This window comes from Numenius arquata, chromosome 17 (assembly GCF_964106895.1).
Source record: "Numenius arquata chromosome 17, bNumArq3.hap1.1, whole genome shotgun sequence".
Taxonomy (NCBI): domain Eukaryota; kingdom Metazoa; phylum Chordata; class Aves; order Charadriiformes; family Scolopacidae; genus Numenius; species Numenius arquata.
The window spans coordinates 5,493,363-5,512,884 of NC_133592.1; the positions used below are offsets into that span (position 1 = coordinate 5,493,363).

General features: G+C 35.0%; 1 protein-coding gene across 1 annotated transcript in view; it reads right to left on the minus strand.

Annotated features, from left to right (window-relative positions):
- STXBP4 (syntaxin binding protein 4) overlaps positions 1 to 19,522 on the minus strand; it is a 73,727-nt gene that overhangs the window by 50,994 nt on the left and 3,211 nt on the right. The window contains exons 2-13 of the mRNA XM_074160104.1: positions 13,718 to 13,791; positions 13,432 to 13,527; positions 12,392 to 12,461; positions 11,507 to 11,581; positions 9,383 to 9,468; positions 8,576 to 8,705; positions 7,890 to 8,022; positions 5,691 to 5,797; positions 5,132 to 5,312; positions 4,004 to 4,082; positions 1,119 to 1,201; positions 525 to 621 (exon numbers count right to left, since the gene is read on the minus strand). Of these exons, the coding sequence (XP_074016205.1) occupies positions 525 to 621; positions 1,119 to 1,201; positions 4,004 to 4,082; positions 5,132 to 5,312; positions 5,691 to 5,797; positions 7,890 to 8,022; positions 8,576 to 8,705; positions 9,383 to 9,468; positions 11,507 to 11,581; positions 12,392 to 12,461; positions 13,432 to 13,527; positions 13,718 to 13,791 (1,211 nt within the window). The remainder of the gene's footprint in view (positions 1 to 524; positions 622 to 1,118; positions 1,202 to 4,003; positions 4,083 to 5,131; positions 5,313 to 5,690; positions 5,798 to 7,889; positions 8,023 to 8,575; positions 8,706 to 9,382; positions 9,469 to 11,506; positions 11,582 to 12,391; positions 12,462 to 13,431; positions 13,528 to 13,717; positions 13,792 to 19,522) is intronic.

A 19,522-nucleotide genomic window follows, 5' to 3' on the forward strand; every position in this document is an offset into this window, starting at 1 on the left:
TTAAATTGTTAGTGTCACCTACCAAAATTGTCATAACCAACACAAGCAACTCATCCCCATCAGAATTAAGTTTAGCTAGAAGAAGAATCATGATGGCCTCCATGTAAATCTCTTTCTATATGCATTAGTTGAAATGTTCTTGCTCCTCACAAACTAAGCAAGTTAAATAATCTGTCAGTTTAGTTGCTTCAAGAAATCTCTTTAAACCATTGATAGTCTCCCAAGTAATGTTAGGAACAACTACAGTACCCTCTTGCCAAGGCAAAAATTTAGGAATTTGTGAGCACAAAATCAAAACTTTTTCAAGGCTGCTCCTAATTGGATAAATTTGTGATTTGTTTTCCAATTACTCAGTTAAAAATTCCAAGCTTATTTTTATACAGTAGATAAGGTTCTTGCCTTAAAGTATCATTTTATTTGCAGTAGCAACCGAATACTGACAAAAAAATATATTAATGGTTATTATCTATTATTTCTATATTCCTACATTTAATTATTTTCCATGGTAATTAACAAATTATTACCTCCAAAAGACACGGTTCCTTTAGAATCTTTCTGAAGTTGCTGCCTTAGGGCTTGCTGCTGTTCATCTGTAGGCTGAATCCCAAGATAATTCAATGCCTGGAAGGAGAAAACTTATTTTGGACAAAAAAAAAAAAAAAAAGGACTAGGGATAATGACTGCAGGGACATAGGGGAGTAATTAAAGAGCTATACTTCAAAGAGCCTTTGTATCATAGTACACTCTCACTGACAACACTTTTATTCCAGAGACACTCTGTGACTTTTCCTTCTAATTGAGAGATGTTCAGATATTATTTAACCTTGAATATAGATGAGTGTAATAAGCAAACCCCTTTGTCCTTAATAACTGCCTTAAAAATCCTGAGGGATGTTCAGATTCCCAGAAGAGTTAATCAGTAATTAGATTAACAAAAACAGTAATTTGCCCAATATATAAAATGAAATATTGGCCTACAACCTGAAAGAAGTATCCAAATGAAAAATTCAGTGTATAATTTATACCTTAAATTTTGTCAATCTAGAAATATTCTCCAGACGTTTTACAGGCATCATGAAGGGGGAGAAAGGAAAACTCAAAAGATTGTAAGTATTTACCCTCTCCAGCCTTTCTGCTTTGAGACGAATAGTAGAGTTCCTTCCTTGCAGCTCATAATCATCATTCTGGCTGGGGGCAATTACTAAGAAGTAAAAAATTAAAATTAAATAACGATACAGTTGTAACTATTGCTTTGAAAAATTTGTTCTGAAGCTCTGCTCATCAAATGGATGCCAGCTACATACCCACTTGTCACAAAGAAGTGTTGATATTTAGATTGCTTTTTTTTTAAAAAAAGGACATAATTGTAATAAACAAAATCTAGGGGTATCAATCACTTAAACTATTTTTTTTTTTCCATACCAAAAAGTGACAAGTATCAAATTAGCAGAAAGAAACCAGGAATAACTTTTAAGTGATCCATCAAGCACATGGCTTATACTTGTGGTATTTTCTCTTCTCTCAGAGATACACATTTACTCTGGAAACAGAAGGGGAAACGAACTTGTGAATTCCAAGAAAGGCCTTCAAGACACACCCTCAGCATAACCAACAGTTCCCCAAAGCATATTTAGTGATCTGGAAAACACTGTGGAAAGGGAGGGAATGACTGTGTGGAGGTAGCTTAGCCTGAACTCCCGCAGGCTCCTCAGGATTTTTTCCTGGAGAGGAACTTTTCCAAGAACTACCGTCCATTAAGCCATCGTCCATCATCCCCTCCTCTCCAGTCCTTTCACTCAGAAATATGTTTGCATAATTTTAGCTAGTTGCATTAATAGCTTATGGTGCATCTTTTTTATTTCCAACATTTAAACATGATTAAGCTGAGGAAAGAAGCTTGCAGTATGAAGCAGTCCGTATGCAAGATTTCAGAATAATTGCCTTTTTCTATTGGTACACGTGCTTAGTTTTAATGGAACTTGAGAAATGCAGTCACAGCTTTGTCACGTTTCAGACACACATGTGGACAACACAAGAAGCAGCAACCTTTGGGAGCCTTTGATCACATGCAGCAGGCAAAAGGAGCAGTTAACTATCAGTTTCTTTGGATTTTAGGTGTGTGTAAATAGAAAACATTCATTGGCTTGTTTTTTGCAGGAGAAAATGGAATACTTGTTTGTGTTTATTATTTATAAATGTAATTTAGTTCTTTATTCATTATTTCATTAATGGACTAGAGAGGTGCTGAAATCAAAACCAGCATTTGGAAACTAAAGGATCTTGCAGTTTGAGATTCTCTCTAAAGGAACAGAAGGAATTGCATAGACTTTTTTTTCCAGTTTCACAGCATATCTGTTTCCAAGCTCCCAGTAATTTACATTCTCTTTATATGCCAAAAGCATAAACCAAAACATCTTGAAAATCTCTGACACTAACACCTCTCACATGCTATATTAAATTCAGAAGACAGTGGGCTAGAACCTCAGCTGAATTGGCACACTTCCTTTCAACTCAGAATGAAAAAGCCTGGTGCATGAGTTTGTGCAAGAATTTTTCAAAATTATGCTGATTTTTCTTACAGTATTTAAAAAAAAATTATCAAAGAGCTACTTGAAAAATTAATTTTCAAGGTTATCCTTGAAAGGTTGTCCTAGTAAAAGGGCAGCGTTTGTGAAGCGGCCGCTCTGACTAAGGATGTGCTATTAAATAAGACTAAAATGAAAAAAGACACGAAACAGTACAAACTGGAGCTGCAAGTATTTCTGCTTTCTACTCTACTAGCTATGTTATTCATGTTAAGAAACTGTGGCCTTCTTCATCTCTTTAAGCAACAGTGATGCTCCTGTGCATTGCATTATATTAACCAAGAGTCTTATATTCTGAAGATATTAAAAAAATATCCTTTTGTCTTGTTCATCTGATTTAGTTCTGGTGTTTTTCATGATCAACATGAAAAAACTGTGATCATTATGCTCTAGGTGTGCTCAACCTTTCCAGTTTCAGAAGTTCATGTTCAGTCAGCTCACCCTTCAAGGAAGGAAGCCAATGGGTCAGTTTTGCAATGTGGAGAGTGTCTCATTTAAAATTAGGATATCTGATATGGGCCATAATAAATGCATGTGCAATTTAAATAACATCAGCGGAGCAACATCTAGAATGAATCGCATCCTGTATGTTTGTCCTTCCTCTTCTCAATATATTAGAGATCAAATTGAGAAGCACAGGTTATGCTTAGTTACTACTGTCTGAGGAAAAATAGTACGGTTCAGGTCTTCATATAGAAATACAAAACTGAACCAGTTATTTTACTGTGTCAGTTGAGACTCTCATTATTATGTCAAACTACTGCATTTTCACTGTTTGTAAACACAACACAATTGTTTCCCAAAGGAATTACAATGTTTGAGTTCAGATTTGATTCTGATCGAATTCTACAACCTCTATTTTTCCTTAGTGTTTTTTTCAAAATATATGCTTAAGAGATATGATCAAAGTTACTATTGTTTTTGTTTGAACGTCATGACTCTCAAATATATACATATATACGTTCTATTTGTTATTAATTGAAATAGGTCTGCATGTTATTTCTATCCTTCCAATATGCTGCCCTGTTTTTTTTTTTTTTTTTTTTTAAAAAAAGTGCAAGCAGTATACATCCACAGAATTTCATCAAATCAAGAAAGCACAGTTTCTATGGCAACCTAATCTTGATCTATATGTGAGTCTTCATTATCTGGTTTCTACCGAGTCTATTATCATTACTGCTGTATAGCAAATGTTGTGATCACTCATTTTTGTTTGGTTTCAGCTGTTTGTTAAAGACAATGTAAGTTATATTTGACAGAAGCTACTAAACAATCCATTGATCTCAGTTCTTTATTTAGTATTACAAAAATGTGCAATATTCCTTTTTTAAAAGACTATTGAGTCTCACTATGTACTGTTTTCTGTGTGACAGTTATTGAAGAAAAAAAGGGTGGCAGGGAATTAAATCCGCATTTACCAGTGGCAGATACATCAGTAGGACTGCTGTCTAGAGAAGTAATCGGAGACTGGTCTCCCATCTTGACTCCAGTTTCCATCTATGAAAGAAAATCAAAAGTGATGAAATACCATTTCTAAAGCAGATCACAAGCCAAACTAGAAATACACATTAATGTAAAAGAGGGCGAAGAAGGAAGACCGGAGAGAGAAACAGGGCTGGATAGATCAAAACAAAATGGAAAATGGAAGGCGTGGGTGGTGGTGGTAAGGAATGCCATTCCAAAAAATTACATCAGGGCCTCATCAAAACCTTAGTTGGGTTTTGAATATCGTCACTGATTAAGATAGTACAGTCTCTCTAGACAACCTGTTTCAATGTTTGTATCTCCAATAGGAAAGAAAAATGGGCAAGAATTCTAAGTACAAATGTAAGAACAATTGAGAATCACCTGCTTTGACTTTGTGTTTGATATGGAACGTTTTATTCTTCCTTGTTCAAAGACAATACTTTAAAAAATGTGATAAATTGAAAAAACATTTTTTTTTTTAATTGAAGTAACAGAGTATTTTTAAAATCTTGTGGTCAAGATTAGTCGTTTTCTTGTGGTCAACATTAGTTCTTTACACTAATGGTGAACTGTATGAATTAAAATAACAATTGCTGCTTAGCTGAAAGAGCAGGGGAAAAACCTCACATTCTTCTAGGACTCTGATTTCTAAGCAAAAATCTCATCATCATGGAGTGTAACTTGTGAAATTGTACTGTACTCACACATATGTAGTAATCAGAGAGTACTTTCTCTCTGAAATATACAACTATATATATCTAATTCTGAAACTTTACTCCCTACAGAAACAGTATAGAGAACTTTATATTTAAGAACATGGGTAATGCTTATTTTATTTGATTTGTTTTCTTACCATGAGTCAACTAATACTCTTATTCCTCTCATCAGTGTTACTCAGATTCCTCTCATCTACTGTTACACAACAAGTCTTCTGGAAAAGCCTTGGTATTCCAAAGAATTAATATTGTGCAGGAAAAAGAGACAGTCATTTTCTTACTAGAATGGAAACTGAATTAAAATAATCCGATAGCGCAACCATTTGCTCACTTTACACTAGGAGGAGTAATAAGTGTACTCACAGCATTTGGAGTGACCGTTGAAACATTCCCATTAGGAGATGGAAGACAACCAAGTACTGCAGCCTGTTGCTCTCCATACGCTACAGAAGACGTTAACAGGCTGGAAGGACGTTGCAGATGCTCTGAATAACTGGGAATATTTTTTTGTCTAATAAAAGCTATCTCCCAAAAACCTTCAAACCTAAAATTAAAATTTAAAAGGTTACAAAATATTATTCTTGCAAAAATTACATGTTCCCAAGCACCGTGTGTGATTTTATTTATTTATTTTTCTAAAAGGATATTCTATTCCCCATCATTAAAAAAGGTAAATACTGTGGGATTGGCTTTTGTTTTGTTTTTCTTTTGAAAGGAATGAAAGTATCATGATTTCACATGTCTAAAAGGTGCGTTTCACTGTTTTTTTTATGAAATAATATTGCAATTGAATATTTCAAAGAAATTAATATTCCTTGCATTTCCTCTAAGTACACATGACAAGACATTTCACATTAATCTGATCATAAATATTGTATAATAAACCATTTTGGAGGTTTAGCTGTTTGACAGTAACAGATACCTTGTCTTTGTTCTGCTGATTATACTTTTTGCCTCTTCATAGGAGACACCAATCATGGACTCTTTGTTTATGGATACAAGTTGATCTCCAGGCTTCAATCGTCCATCCTAACATAACAAATAAAAATCAAACCCACACATTTTATATTAATCGCTAGCACTATAGAAAGAACTGTACAATCACTGCACTTCAACACATTCCTTTGGATCTGCTAAGACAAGAAATACCAAGAATGGCTATAAACGTTGCCTGACAATCTTCCAGAAATAAACAGTGGATCAAATGATCATTTAATCACCATGATAGCAGTCATTACAAAAGCTTCATCAGACCAAATGGATCTCAAGATATTGTGTAAAAAAAAATTTGGACCCAGATGCATATTTCTGTTAGAAAACCCCAGACAAACAAACCAGAGAGAGAGTAATTTTTCCAGCAAGGAGTACCAACTCATCTGACTATGGGAAGCTTATTTACTGATTAATTCAGCTGTATTTCAAAACCAATGTTCTTGGCTATAGAGGGGACTCTTCAGGTACCTACTAGCCATATTAGTCTTAATGAGAAAACCAAATTAGTCTATTAGGAATTCACCAGTCAAAACCATGATAGAAATAATATCGTCAACTTTGTGCTTCTGTTGAATTATTCAGTGCAAACTTTCTACCAACACAGCAACATATCACATTTCTGTCTCAGAGACTGTAAGACAAGACATTAAACATGCTGGGATATATTCTATACTAAGATAAAGCCTTCTTCACTCACATTTTACAAGAGGCCTCAATAATTTAACTGAAAAATCATATAATTCACCTATGGTTACGGAGTCAATTATGACATTTGTCTAATGTAATACACATTAAATTACATGTAACATGTAATTGATCACGGAATCAATCTGACCACGTGAAACAAACTGTACAGAAGATGATACATAGGAAATAAGTAAAATACCTTTTGAAGACCAGTATCTAGTATAATTTTACATATTTAATATCTATATACTATAATTTTAGCAGTGTTATTTCAAACCTATGATAGCACTTTGCTACATTTTTTTGTCTCTTAGTGTTTCCGTTTTGATTAAAGACAAAAAGTTGTAGATCTTTTATCTTGTTTGCATCCAGCCTATTACAAGATATCCATTTTAATGCTGCCCCCATGTGGCAGAGATTTAAAATATGCCTGCTATTTCGGTTTCTCAAACAGGACAACCAAGGTTGGGAAATTACCTCTAAGATTGCTAATACTAGAACCTACTGCAAATTAATGGCTCAATCTGTCTGTTGATTATGTATAAAAGGCTTTAAATTATATGTTCACAATGAGAAAAATGTTTTAGAAGCCATAAAAAAATAGAAGAAAACGAAGAATGATTACCATTTATCTACTCAAAGAAGTGCTGGAGAAACATTGCATTTTTTCCTTTCATTTTGGCATTTTGGGATTACCCTTAATCTACAAAAATTCAGTCACAAACAGTTGTAGACTATTTTGGGGCAAACCTCACTGCTCTTGAAATTAACTCAAACCCTCTTGCCTTGCAAGAGGCAAAACCTGGTTATATACACATCAAAATAACCACAACTCAGGATGCAAAAGGAGACACTTGGATAAACAGTTTTGTGTACTTGAATAAGACAGTTGTGTTATTTATTTTTTTAAAACTGTCAAACCCTCCTGATTTATATATTGCGTTTGCCATAAGTTAAAACAGTAATCAGTACTGATTCATACATTTTATTAGTCTACACTGTCAGAATATTCTTTATTCTAATTTGCCTACCTAATTTGCTTTCCAACTGCAAGGATCCATCTAAATTAAGTCCAAAGGAAAAATTATTTTTTGAATGGCCAAGAAAAAAAAGAAAGAGATGCAACCTATAGCTCTGTCACAACTGTGCTGATTTATCTTGCACCATGCAGCCTCTTAAAGAAGTTGATTTCTTTCTTTCTCATATATAAACTGGAGAATAAGATCCTTATTTACCTCAAATGAACTCAAGAATAATTTTCATTACCATGTAACCATGCTATGGTGTAATGAGATAATTCTCTATAAAGAGAAAGCACACAGAAACACAATCAAAATTTGTACTTAAAATATGACTATATATAAAATACTGAAGTAGGTGGTAAATGAAGGCAAAAATAGAGGTGGACTGAAGGAGGAGGGAGGGAAAAAAAGGTCTTTACCTTATGACAGTCACCACCGGGAATAATTTCTTGAATATAGACCAAAGGCCCTTCATTTCTATTAATTCCTCCTACAATATTCAAACCTAGGCTTGTTCCTTTGCAAACGGAGATAATCTGAAATGCACTATCCCTACAAAGAGAAAGGAAAAAAGCAAATTACTTCACAGAACTAAATACTCTAATAAAGACTAAAGTATCTTTATCTTACCGATTTCACAAATATGTATTACAGCAACAAACAGAAATAGTGGACATTTAATCTCAACGTTCAAACATTACACTGCCTACTTACTACAAACCCAGCAACTTCAGTTGTTACTTCTGGCAGTTACAGGAAGAACCAAAATACTATTTTACAAGAATGATAGCTCCTCTCTACTGTATCTATCCAAGGCTTACGGGAGTACCTAGGTACACATAAACCCGAGATATTAATTCATTAGGAGACACTAAGAGCAAATTAAGACACTGATTAATCTACTTCTACCATATAAACAATAAATAAGTGACAAAAATACCTTATTAAAACTCAAAGTTCGCTATATCCATAGTATAATAACTTACAGGATTTAAAAGAAAAGAAAAACTTGAACCTTTAGTGCTCAACCCAAAATTTTCCTGAGCGACCAAATACACTGTTTTCTACAGCTCACGCAAGAGTTACAGTCTGTTTTGGAAATTACTTTGCAAGCTTTGGGGATGGTGCTGGGACACAATTATTTCTGCCGATGGTTGTGAGATTATCCTTTGGATGCAGCTGAGGACTCTGCGACCTTGAGGATGAGGCAGAAGAAGCGCTGTCTATAGATTTTGCTTAAGAAAAGAAACAATGAAAAAAAGAAATGAAACACACATACGGGAAAAAGCATGAAGTTTCAATTCATGTGAGAAGAGTTCAGTGGGACTATTTTCATGTTAGAAAACAGACAAACTATAAGCAATCGAATAACCAAAAGAAGGCTTAAGTCTACACAGCTAAGAATTGTAAGCCACCCAGGGTTCCGGGAGCAATTCTTTAAAACATAGCAAGTGATGATTTTTTTTCAAACTGGGTGCAAAAACAATCTCATCTGAATCCTAATATCAAGGCATATATAAAGGCATCCTAATTAGGCGACAATTCCATGAGGATTAGAATTTATGGTATTCTAGCTCAAATTTTTATTAGTACTTTGCATTATTACGGTATATTTAATCTACAAATACCAAACCCTTTTCACATTATTCATGAATTAAAATCGTTGAGAGTAGGAGGTAGCACATTTATTTTAAGAATTGGGGAAACTAATACACAAACCTGTCAAGTTTCACGTTTAGACTACAAACTAAATGTTAAAGTCTAAGTAAACATGTGTTTTGCCTGACTTTCAGTCACTTCCTCCAACATACCCTCCCCCAAAATGAGAAGAGGTTTAAGTGCAAGCTTCTACTCCACTGAAGAATGACTACTGTCCTACAGGATTATACCAGGCTAGAAAGCAATCTCTCACCAGCTAATAGTTGTGTCGGAGAACTTCTTGCAGAGCTGGTGTCACTGTGAGAGCCGTACTTATCCATCAGGTCATGAAATTCTTTCCTGTAGCAATAAAAAGATCCTCTCCATCAGGACTTGGCAGTAGTTTAAATGCACCGTTTTCACCTATTTCTACAGGTGAAAATTTTAATTCAAGTGAATTACAGATAAGACAGTATTACTTAGGTCCAGAACAAGTTACTTGTATCAGAAGGAATCAGATAATATACTTATAGCATACTCCTATTGCTACTGTAGTTGAACTAAAGAATGTTTTTAGTTCAACTACACTGCACAACAAAAACCCAGAAGAGAGTGGCAAACAAAGCTGTGGCACCTCAAAAAAGAGGATAGAAGAAATATTTATTCATTATTCAAGAACGATTAAAACAGATGCAAATTCTTAATTTCTATTTAGCTTTCTCAGAGATTTGCAGCCTATTTCATGTGAGGTAAATATCATTATATATTAAATATTGTGTGCTTGGGCTTTGACTATCTTTTTCATTACAGTATCTTTTTTTAAAAAGCCCCAACAGATGAAAGCAAGAGCAATCCTTGCTCAGCTGCACTGCTGGAAAACAAAAAATAAAAGCATAGTTCCTTGTAGAAATCAATCATATTGTAACAAATTACCAAAAAAGCAGCGAAGATGTACATCCTGTATTACATACATTAAAGAGAAAACAAAAACTCTTGATTAATCTAATACTGAATGCAGCCTAATTTAAATAAATGTTTATAATCTATGCTATGATTACCCCAGTGATAACAGATTAAAAAAAGATAAATAATCTAGAATTATGTAAGCCAAAAACATCAGCAAATTAGTATTACAGAATTAGAGAGAACATAAATTAACTGACTGCAGGGAACGCAATTCCCAGGTAATTCCAGTGACTGCAGAGGGCTGTTGAAAACTGCTGGACGCGTTGTTTTTTTAAAAAATGTCAAAATTTCTTGAACTAATGCGAGACCCAGGGAACACACATAAACACAGTTGAGTGTAAACCAAATAATCTTTTAGCATATGAATGTACAGTCACAAGAAATCACAGGTGTCTGAGTGAGGGACTGTATGTGGTGCCAAATTCTGCACAGGCCTTTGGGCATATCACCAGAACAGTAAAAGGACTGATGGACTTTAATTATTCAAGAAGGTTAGAGGAACTAGGTCAGTATGCTTTAGATAAAAGCAGATTAAGACTGGACCTCACATATAGCTAGGCAGTCTGAAAAAAGGAGAGATCAGAGGCTACAGGGTGATTTAAATGTCTGTCAAATAGAAAAAATAAAGGAGCAGAAGAAGGAAGCTTAAATCGGAAAAAAGGCTAAAGAATTTAGAGAAAATTCCTTTACAGAGAGATTACTCTGTAAGTGGAACATCCCAGGAAAGGCAAATAACAGCAGATACCCTTGCAAAGATTATCAAATATAGTTACATAAAAGCCATTTCCTCCAGAGATTTAAGTCAAAAGGGGATACAGACCTGGATCCTAGGATTTCCGATGATTCTCTGCCAATATTGGTTTATATGCTTAACTTCAAACAGCAAGGTTAATGAAGTATTTAACATAAAAGTCCTTATAACAGATGTTTTTGGACTACCTGCTGCAGTGAACAGTTTAACCTACTTATCCAAACTAATTCAAAGCTCATTAAAGATTGAAAAGCGAACTTCTGAGGGGAAACAATAACTAAATCTGCCTTTTTTTCAGAAGGCAAGACCAGTTTAAATCATACAGTCCTGTGGTACTGTTGATCTAAAATATTCCTCATTTTTTATTAGTTTAAAATGTGAGGAGAATTAAGAAAATTATCACAGCAAATAGTTTTTAGTCATATTAGCTGCTAACATAACATTTCAGTCCTCTTCATTAAGCTGAAACTGGCCTGAGCTTGCTACTTCAATTGAGGCAAATAGTCTCAGAATGAATTTGGGATCAAATACTACAGAGAAAAATGTATATCATGTGGTGCAATTCTGTGATTAAAACTAATCTGAAAGAAAAATAGATGTAAGCCTGCTCACCCAACCTTAGCTAGAGTGTTGGCTTTTTATTACTTCTGAGGTTAAAACAATGTGTTATTTTTCTCTTACTTTGCTTCTTCATCTCTGGCAACTAGCAGAGACATGTGATTAGATGCTGATGCTGTTCGCAAGATGTCAACAGCCCTAGATGGAGGGAAAAACAGCCAAATAAATATACCAGGGTGCTGTCAAGAAGTACACGGTGCATAATGCTAAAAGAGCAGGAAAATGAGCAAATTCTTAATGTACTTAAAAATTTTGACTGCCAGATACAGAGAAAAAAGTTTGCCAGCAGCACAACCCAAATTAAGCACTGGAGAACTGAGCGAAAGGCAGACTGTGGTGACTCTGTGCCCGGTGACAGGAATAAATTGGGACTGCCCTCTCTTTCCCTTCCCTTTTGTTTGATTAACAGCCTACAAACTGCCGCTCAGGCATGCTTCATTGCTCAGGATTTTCCTCAGCAATATATACCGCAATTTTTCTTTGCATTTTAAATCTACACCTCCAGAACTAAGCTGCATTGACTTCGGGTGATCCAGCTACAGAAACCATCCAACATGTTCTACAGACGTTTCTAAACAATTTCTTCTTCGTTGTCCCATTGCAATGATACCTGTTGGCTGCCTCATTTACATTCACCAGTACTGAATCAACAGACAGATATAAAAATATTTTAACAGCTTAATATGTTTTATTGCTATTTTCACATACATGCTATAATCTACATGATTAATAAACTAGCTTATTCTGTCATTAAAGAAGCATATAAAGTCCTGTCATTTTTCCACGATGATTTTGCTGAATTAGATTTATAGGATAAACTAATTGCCAGCTGAACTCCAAGGACTTCAGTGGCGTTGTGCTCTTTTAATCAGTGGTTCATAATGTGCAAAAAATCCCCATAAAATATTCCAAGCTCCAGCAAGCATTTAGTAATCAGTACAAACATACCTTTCATTGGTTACTCCAATTAAGTTTTCTCCATTGACATCCAAAATTAGATCACCAGTAAGCAAACGGCCTGGTAATAAAATGAACAGTAATGTATGAATCAACAGGAAAATGGTGAACATTTTATGTCACAGTCAAAAAAAAAGGCCTTTTTCTTTTGATTTTATGTGACCTAATGCAATAAACAACATTATGATTTTTAACAGATTAGGTTCTGATTCTAATTAAGCTAGGCTATTGTCATAAGACTAACAGCTATCAATTAGTCTTATTAACCATTATTTAGCTGTTTGTATTATTTACACGTAGCACAAGTATTCGTGGGACTGGAATTTACATTTCACAGTTGTGGAATTAACTTCTAGCTGAATTTTGCTCTTAACATACACGTAAGTTATGACGTATAAATACATTAATGTTTTATATATTAACAAAGACATCAAAAAGATCTTATAGAACCAATGCTACTTTTAACCTTCTGCAAATATCAAGTTTAGGAACTATCACTTTTAAAGTAGATTTCAAGTGATCGTTCTGCACAAGACCAGATGGAATCTCAAAAAATCCCATATACAAACCTAGGACAGAAGTATATTCTGTCACCTTATTATTGCATTCTACCTAGTATAATTTGTTCTTTCCACACTGACCATCTAAACCACCAATTAAAAAAAAAAAATAAAAAAAAATTATCAGAACTCATTAAAAATACTGGTTCTGTAAAGGAAACACTTATCCTCTAGGAATTTAAAGAGGTTCAGCATCTGAACACTTACGTAGCAGTGCTGAAGATTGCCACTTGCTGTCACACCAGCCTTATCCAGATATGAACACATTTTCAAGAACTGGGAGCATTAAAAACTTTTCCCATGAAGGGTCCAAGCTTCATTTCTCTATCTTAAGGTAAGCCACAGCATCATGGATCCTGACTAAACCATGCTATTTTAAATAACCTTATCCAGCAAGTAAAGCAGAGAAGACTTCTTTAGACAGATTTTTATATGCAGCATGTTTGTAAGAAAAAATTTAAAATTACATACTATCTACAGCAGCAACCCCTCCGGGTAGGATTCTCTTTATGAAAATCCCATAATCTTCTGCTGTTTGTGCCCGATAACCTCCAATAATTTTGACTCCTGCAGAACAAACAAAAGAAACAAGCAAGAAATTGGTTATTCCACCCACTGTGCTAAATGGATTTACAGTCAAATCCATAGAAGTCAGATAAATTACACTTCTACTGATGACACATGCGAACTGGAAAAGCTCACCAGGTGCTTTTAGATTTGGTTTACTCCAAATCAACAGAATGTGCAATCTAATTACCTAATCCATTTTGACAATCAGAAAAAGAAAGGCGGTGAACAGCTCGATTGATTCCATGAGGGCCCATAATAGTCCTAAGGAATAAAATAAAAGTCATTAAATCCCTAATTTTAGCAATATATGTAGAGCTATGTTAATATAGAAGTTGTTACAGTGACCATGTTTTTTAACTCTAATACAAACCAAGCCCAGTTTTCTACAACTGACAACTTTATATTGTTTGATAACCTCTGTGCCATCCTTCCCCACAGTGAAAAATCAAACTCATAACAAATATAAGATGGTAACGTAAAAGAAAGTATTAGTAGAATTAAATAGAAACAAAATTGCACTACCTGGTCCAGGTTAGTATTTAGGCAAGAAAAATACATCATCATGTCTTAGATCAGGTAATGAACATTAAAACAAACCCACAGCTAAGTGTATACAAAAATATTTTCTAGGATATCTAACACATAACTTTGCAGTTATTTAGGAACATAATCTTTTCCCTACAGTCTCTCATTTCTTCACTCAATACTGTTTTCTTTCTCTGTTTTAAAAACGGCTTCTTTCCAAACTCTATTACAGGCTTTTCTTGTGTACCCTCCCAGCCTAAGACAAGATAACCAGGATGGCACTTGAAATTGTCTAAAGACAGGTGAGTATTTTGGAGGCAGCTGATAATGCTAAAGAATTAAGGAAGAATACAAAGTAAAATTAGAGTTTTGAAACCTAAATTTACAGTTCAATTGGAAAACATGACCAGAATACTACTCTGAAAATGCAAAGAGTTAAGAATTCCCATAAATCCAATTATCCTTTACCATTTTTTATTTTGACAATTTATTATTAAAAAATCTAAGTTGTATCATAGCTCCTTCGTCCTCTCACTGTACCATTTTTGGAGAAGACTCACCTGATCTCTTCTAGAAAAAAAAAAAAGAAGCACCACTTGGGTTCTTCTGCTATGACTTACACATTGTTCTATATTTGACAGTGAGTTGCATTTTCTAGAGCATGATGTTAAAGTGAAATGGAACAACTAGAATTCATTAGCAGGGGGGGAAAGAAGATCAAAGTGGAGGACATAGTGACCCAAATCCTCCCATGCAACCAAATCCAGGACACAGCATGAACTTCATGCCTGAAACTGGATATTTCTGCAAAAGCCAGCATACATGTCATTAAAAGGTGTTGTGCCAGAGGGAAGAGAGAAATCCAGAAGGTCCAAATGTTCCCGAATTCTAGCACCAGGTAGGAGATCCAGCTTCTAAAGAATATCTCTAGTTCTTTTGGTTTTGTATAAGAAAACTTGATGAGTTTTTAAATCAAGGGATAAGCACTTGCTCTGAAAAGCAACAAATTATTCCACAACCTCGAATTCCCAAGTATTTGCAAAATTAGCCTTTGCTTTAGAAAGGCTGTCCATAAAAACAGACCTAGTAGTTCATCTTTAGAAACAAACCAGAAGCCTACGCTTCAACCATTGTACAATTTTCACTTCAGTATTCCTCACAGTATCTGTTTCAAAGGATAAAAAGAAATGATGAAACCGAGTCTGTGTATTTGGCCACTGAGACGACTGCACATGACCTTGCTATTACGTGACAGAGCATAAGGCACACTTTGCAAGGCTAAAAGTGAACCCAACTGCTTTTACTTAAACACAGTCTAAAAGGAAGAATAAATCCTTAAGTCTGCTATTTCTCTAACAAAACTTTTTTGATAAATTGCTTCTATACTACGACAGCAGAGTATTCTGCATTACTGCCTGGTACTGTCGCTTCGATTACCCCATGAATTTATAATGTTTTGAAGCTGAAAGACAACACACTAGTCATGTTCTTTACAGGTCTGTCCTGCTTTGTATCCACCTTTGAAACCTTAGAGAAGGAACGCTGATCTTTAAAATAAGCAATTATTCTACTTTTCTTCTTTCTTGCCTTTTGCTACTACAGTTGTTTCTTGCTCTGCCATGCTCTCAGCACTTTTCACATAGCAGTTTTTATTAAAATAAAAAAGCAAGAACAAATGTTGTTTCAACCTCGCACAGAAGTTTACTTTCATGAAGTCTTAAAAGACCAAATCTCAGATTTTAAGTCTAAAGTTCAGAGTTCACCAGAAATGGCAGAATCTATTTATATACTAACATATAAAATGATCATGAAATATTATCAAATCTAGTAACAGAACACTCAATAGAAAATGATCTACACTTCTAGAAGTAACTGGCAATACTTTCAAAAGAGAGATCCTAACTAACATAAAATGTATTCTGACAAAGAGGATACAGAGAAAACACAAACTAATAATTCACAGCAGAGAGGAACCAGGTATCTCTGAAACGCTGAAGTTAACATGATGTTGCCACCTACCATTAGAAAGGGCTGACACCTTGAAGAGACACCTATACAAGGCATTCACTTGTGTTTATGTTCTAAAGACAAATTCCCTCCAATACATGAGGTTTAAAATTACTTTATCACATAAAAAGACAAGGATCTTCAAATGCCCTGAATTTGTTTAGAGTAGCACATCTTCCTGGCTTTTCACGTTAGTTTTTCTCCCATTTAACTTAGAGATAAAATAAACAGGGCTTTAACACTTTCACTACAAAAAGACTTGGATTTAGCACCTGTCCAACATTTATTTCATGTTATCGTTATTTAATATTTATGAAATATTAGAATGCTTCCCAAAAAACATTAGAAATATGTTCAACGGTATAAATAAGGAAATAGGCTTCTAAACTGATTGGCAGTAGTAGCAGAAACCATCAATATTTGTTGTAGAAAAAGATGCAAATTGAATAATCAGATGTCGCTGCTCATTCTTACAGAAGTCATGCAAAAATGCTTGTAAGCAAGCTTTTAGCACACAGAGGATAAAAGATGTGATGCAAGAGACAAAATAAACAAGCAAGACTACAAAATCACACTGTTACACTAAAAAATATTAAACTCAACACTTCAACTGAAGTCCTGGAAGGTGAATAGACTAAGCGTGTGTAATTCTGTGTAGGTGTTCTAGTAAAGGCAATTAAAATGAAATCTTCGATACTTTTTTCTATTACTTTTTACCAGCACACACAAGGAAGCTCAACAGCTTTATATTTTATATCCTCTTGAGGCTTACCAGAACATACGGCTCCAGATATTCTTCTGATCTTATTCCTGATAAATTATTAGTCATTTATGTCCACAAACAAAATGTCTATCTAGATTTATCAACGGAAGAATAATACCCTTTACTCACAAAACAGATATTACTTGACAAACAAAAATCTAAATTATAAACTCTGGCTGCTTACGAAAAGAAGCTGAAAATGTCTACAGCTTTTAAATTATCTTTACTGTACTCTTCCCAATTACCAACTAGAAAAATGCCTTCAGAACCTAACGTTTAAGCATACCAGTATAAGAGAGAAAGACCATCGAAACGCTCTGGTTCGTCTTCATCTCCCGGTGAGAGCAGGGACATTCTTCAGCAGAGCAGCAAAGACAATGACAAAGCAACCAAAATACACCGGAGGTTTCCAATTCTGACGGGTAAAGGTTACAGGCAGGACGATTTCTGCTACTAACTAAAAAAAAAACTAAACAGACAGAGCTCCAGACAAGTGTCTCTGCCTACTTAATCTTCTCTGAAACCCTCTGCGTCACATGGACTAATTCACCTACCAAGGTAATGTTTACTTTTCCTCTGTTTGAAATGGCAATTTATAGCAATTTTAAAGACTCATAAATGGAAAGGAGAGAAAATTTACTTGCATATACTACAACTGCGAATATGCAATCTTTATCTAGCAGCTGAAGGCAAATGAAAAAATTAAAATAGAATAAACTTATTTTTGCATGTTCTTCCAGTAATTTATACATGCTCCCTCGAAACAAGGTCAAAAGCAATAACTCATGACCTTTCTAAAGCAATCTCCCCGGCAGACTGGATTATGTACATCCACACACAAAAGGGAAAGCCAACAAAGCAGACAGACTGAAAGCATTAATGAAACAAATGCCATTATGCTATTATTTTGCATCCTCAATCATGGTACTGACTTGTGTCATGCATTAACTTGGTTTTTAGTCTTCCAGTATACAACAGTCAAAAAGTTAGCACCGAATTTTGGAGCTTCTGACACCACTTTGGTTAACTACTGTTTTCTTCCAGGCTTACATCAGAAGATGCATTTGTATTACTTCCCCCCTTTCTAAAAGATCTTAAGAAGATTACAGTTTAAAATGAAAACTAAATATTCTGTGTTCCCTGATGGCTTTGTTTAAGTAGAAAGGTGAATCCTCTCTAAAGCAGGGAGTAACCCTGTGATGAGACAGCATCTGTCAGCGTCTGGAGCCGCGCAGCAGGACAGCTTGGCTGGGTGAGAAATGCATATGCTTATCTCGTGCACCTTTTTTTTTTTTTTTTAAAGTTGTAGTGACTGTGGTTTCATTAGCACGTAATTATTCTGGGGAGAGGATCTTTTTGCATATAGGCAAGGTGCTATATAATGTTCACATCTACAGGGGTCAGCCCTTAGAGCCTGTGATCCGCAGGCACAGGAGGGGCGGAAGGGTAAACCGACCCAGCAGACATTAAGGAGCCCGTCAGCGACAGAAGTGGGAACATAAAGCAGCCTTCCCAATTCCCAAAATGTGAAGAGCTCCACTGGTATCATTTGGATTGGTCAAATCCCTTCAGGGATGAAAATGTGGCCCTTCATGGTCTTTTCACAATCAGTTTAACTCTGCTGGTGTTACTGGCATTACAGTCCGATGGAAAAAAAGCCAATAATATTTTAAGCATCGTTTCACTTAGATTTGCTTCAAGCAAGTTTACAGAAGACAAAATACAAACAGCTTTTCTTCAACAGAATTGTCACTGTTTTTAACACCAGTGGAATTCAATTTGTGGTATCAGTATCAGGAACATTTGTCAAAACACATCACTGAGAGCAATATGGCTTGTTTCCAGTATCGTGTTTTCTGCAGCAGAAACACACACACCCCACGCACCCCAATTAAAAGTATGACTCAAGGCTATGCATTTCCATTATTGAAAAATGAAAGAATGATGTTTATTAAGCCAAGCAAGACAAACTTCCCAACAATTTGAGCAGATAAAAAATAGTAGTAAGTTTCTTATTGCTCGCACCTCTTTTAATAAGAGTTATTATCAGTAATAAATCCCTTGTTCAGACAATTGCTCCTCCATCCCTTCTTCAAACTGTGCATTGTTCAGCTTCCTGAACTCATTCCCATGGCTTCCATTTCTCTTTACCTTAAAATTCTGCTGCTACCCTGCTTTTCATGTTTCTAAAGGACTCATATAGAAAAATGGTTCTTTTGCAAGTTCTCTGCCTCTTGAGAATGTACTCAGGGGAACACGAAGTACTTTTTACTTCCAGAAAGATCTAGGAATACTGTTACAACATAAAACCCCGTCAAACCTAATATCGGCACGTAAGACTAAATTTTCAAGAGACATCATTTGTTATTTCATGCCGCAAACAAACTAAGATTCTTTTTCAAACGGCTAGTAAACTATTCTATTCTGGCAACATTATTAATTATGACTCACCTCTCCCAAAGGAAGTTTTGTAATACTTCAGCAACTGAGATGGATTACAGGATAATTCAGCAGACGACAAAAAGATTTGCAGAATCTTCAGAAGCAAGATTCACAAGATCTTTTTGTTATAAACAAAAAAAGGTCTTTTACAAAAATCCTGTCAATTACGTAACTGTGGCCTTTCAGGTTCATTAACCCTAAAACGTAAAAATTCATTATGATACTAAGGACTACAGCCAAGAGAAAGCTGCATCA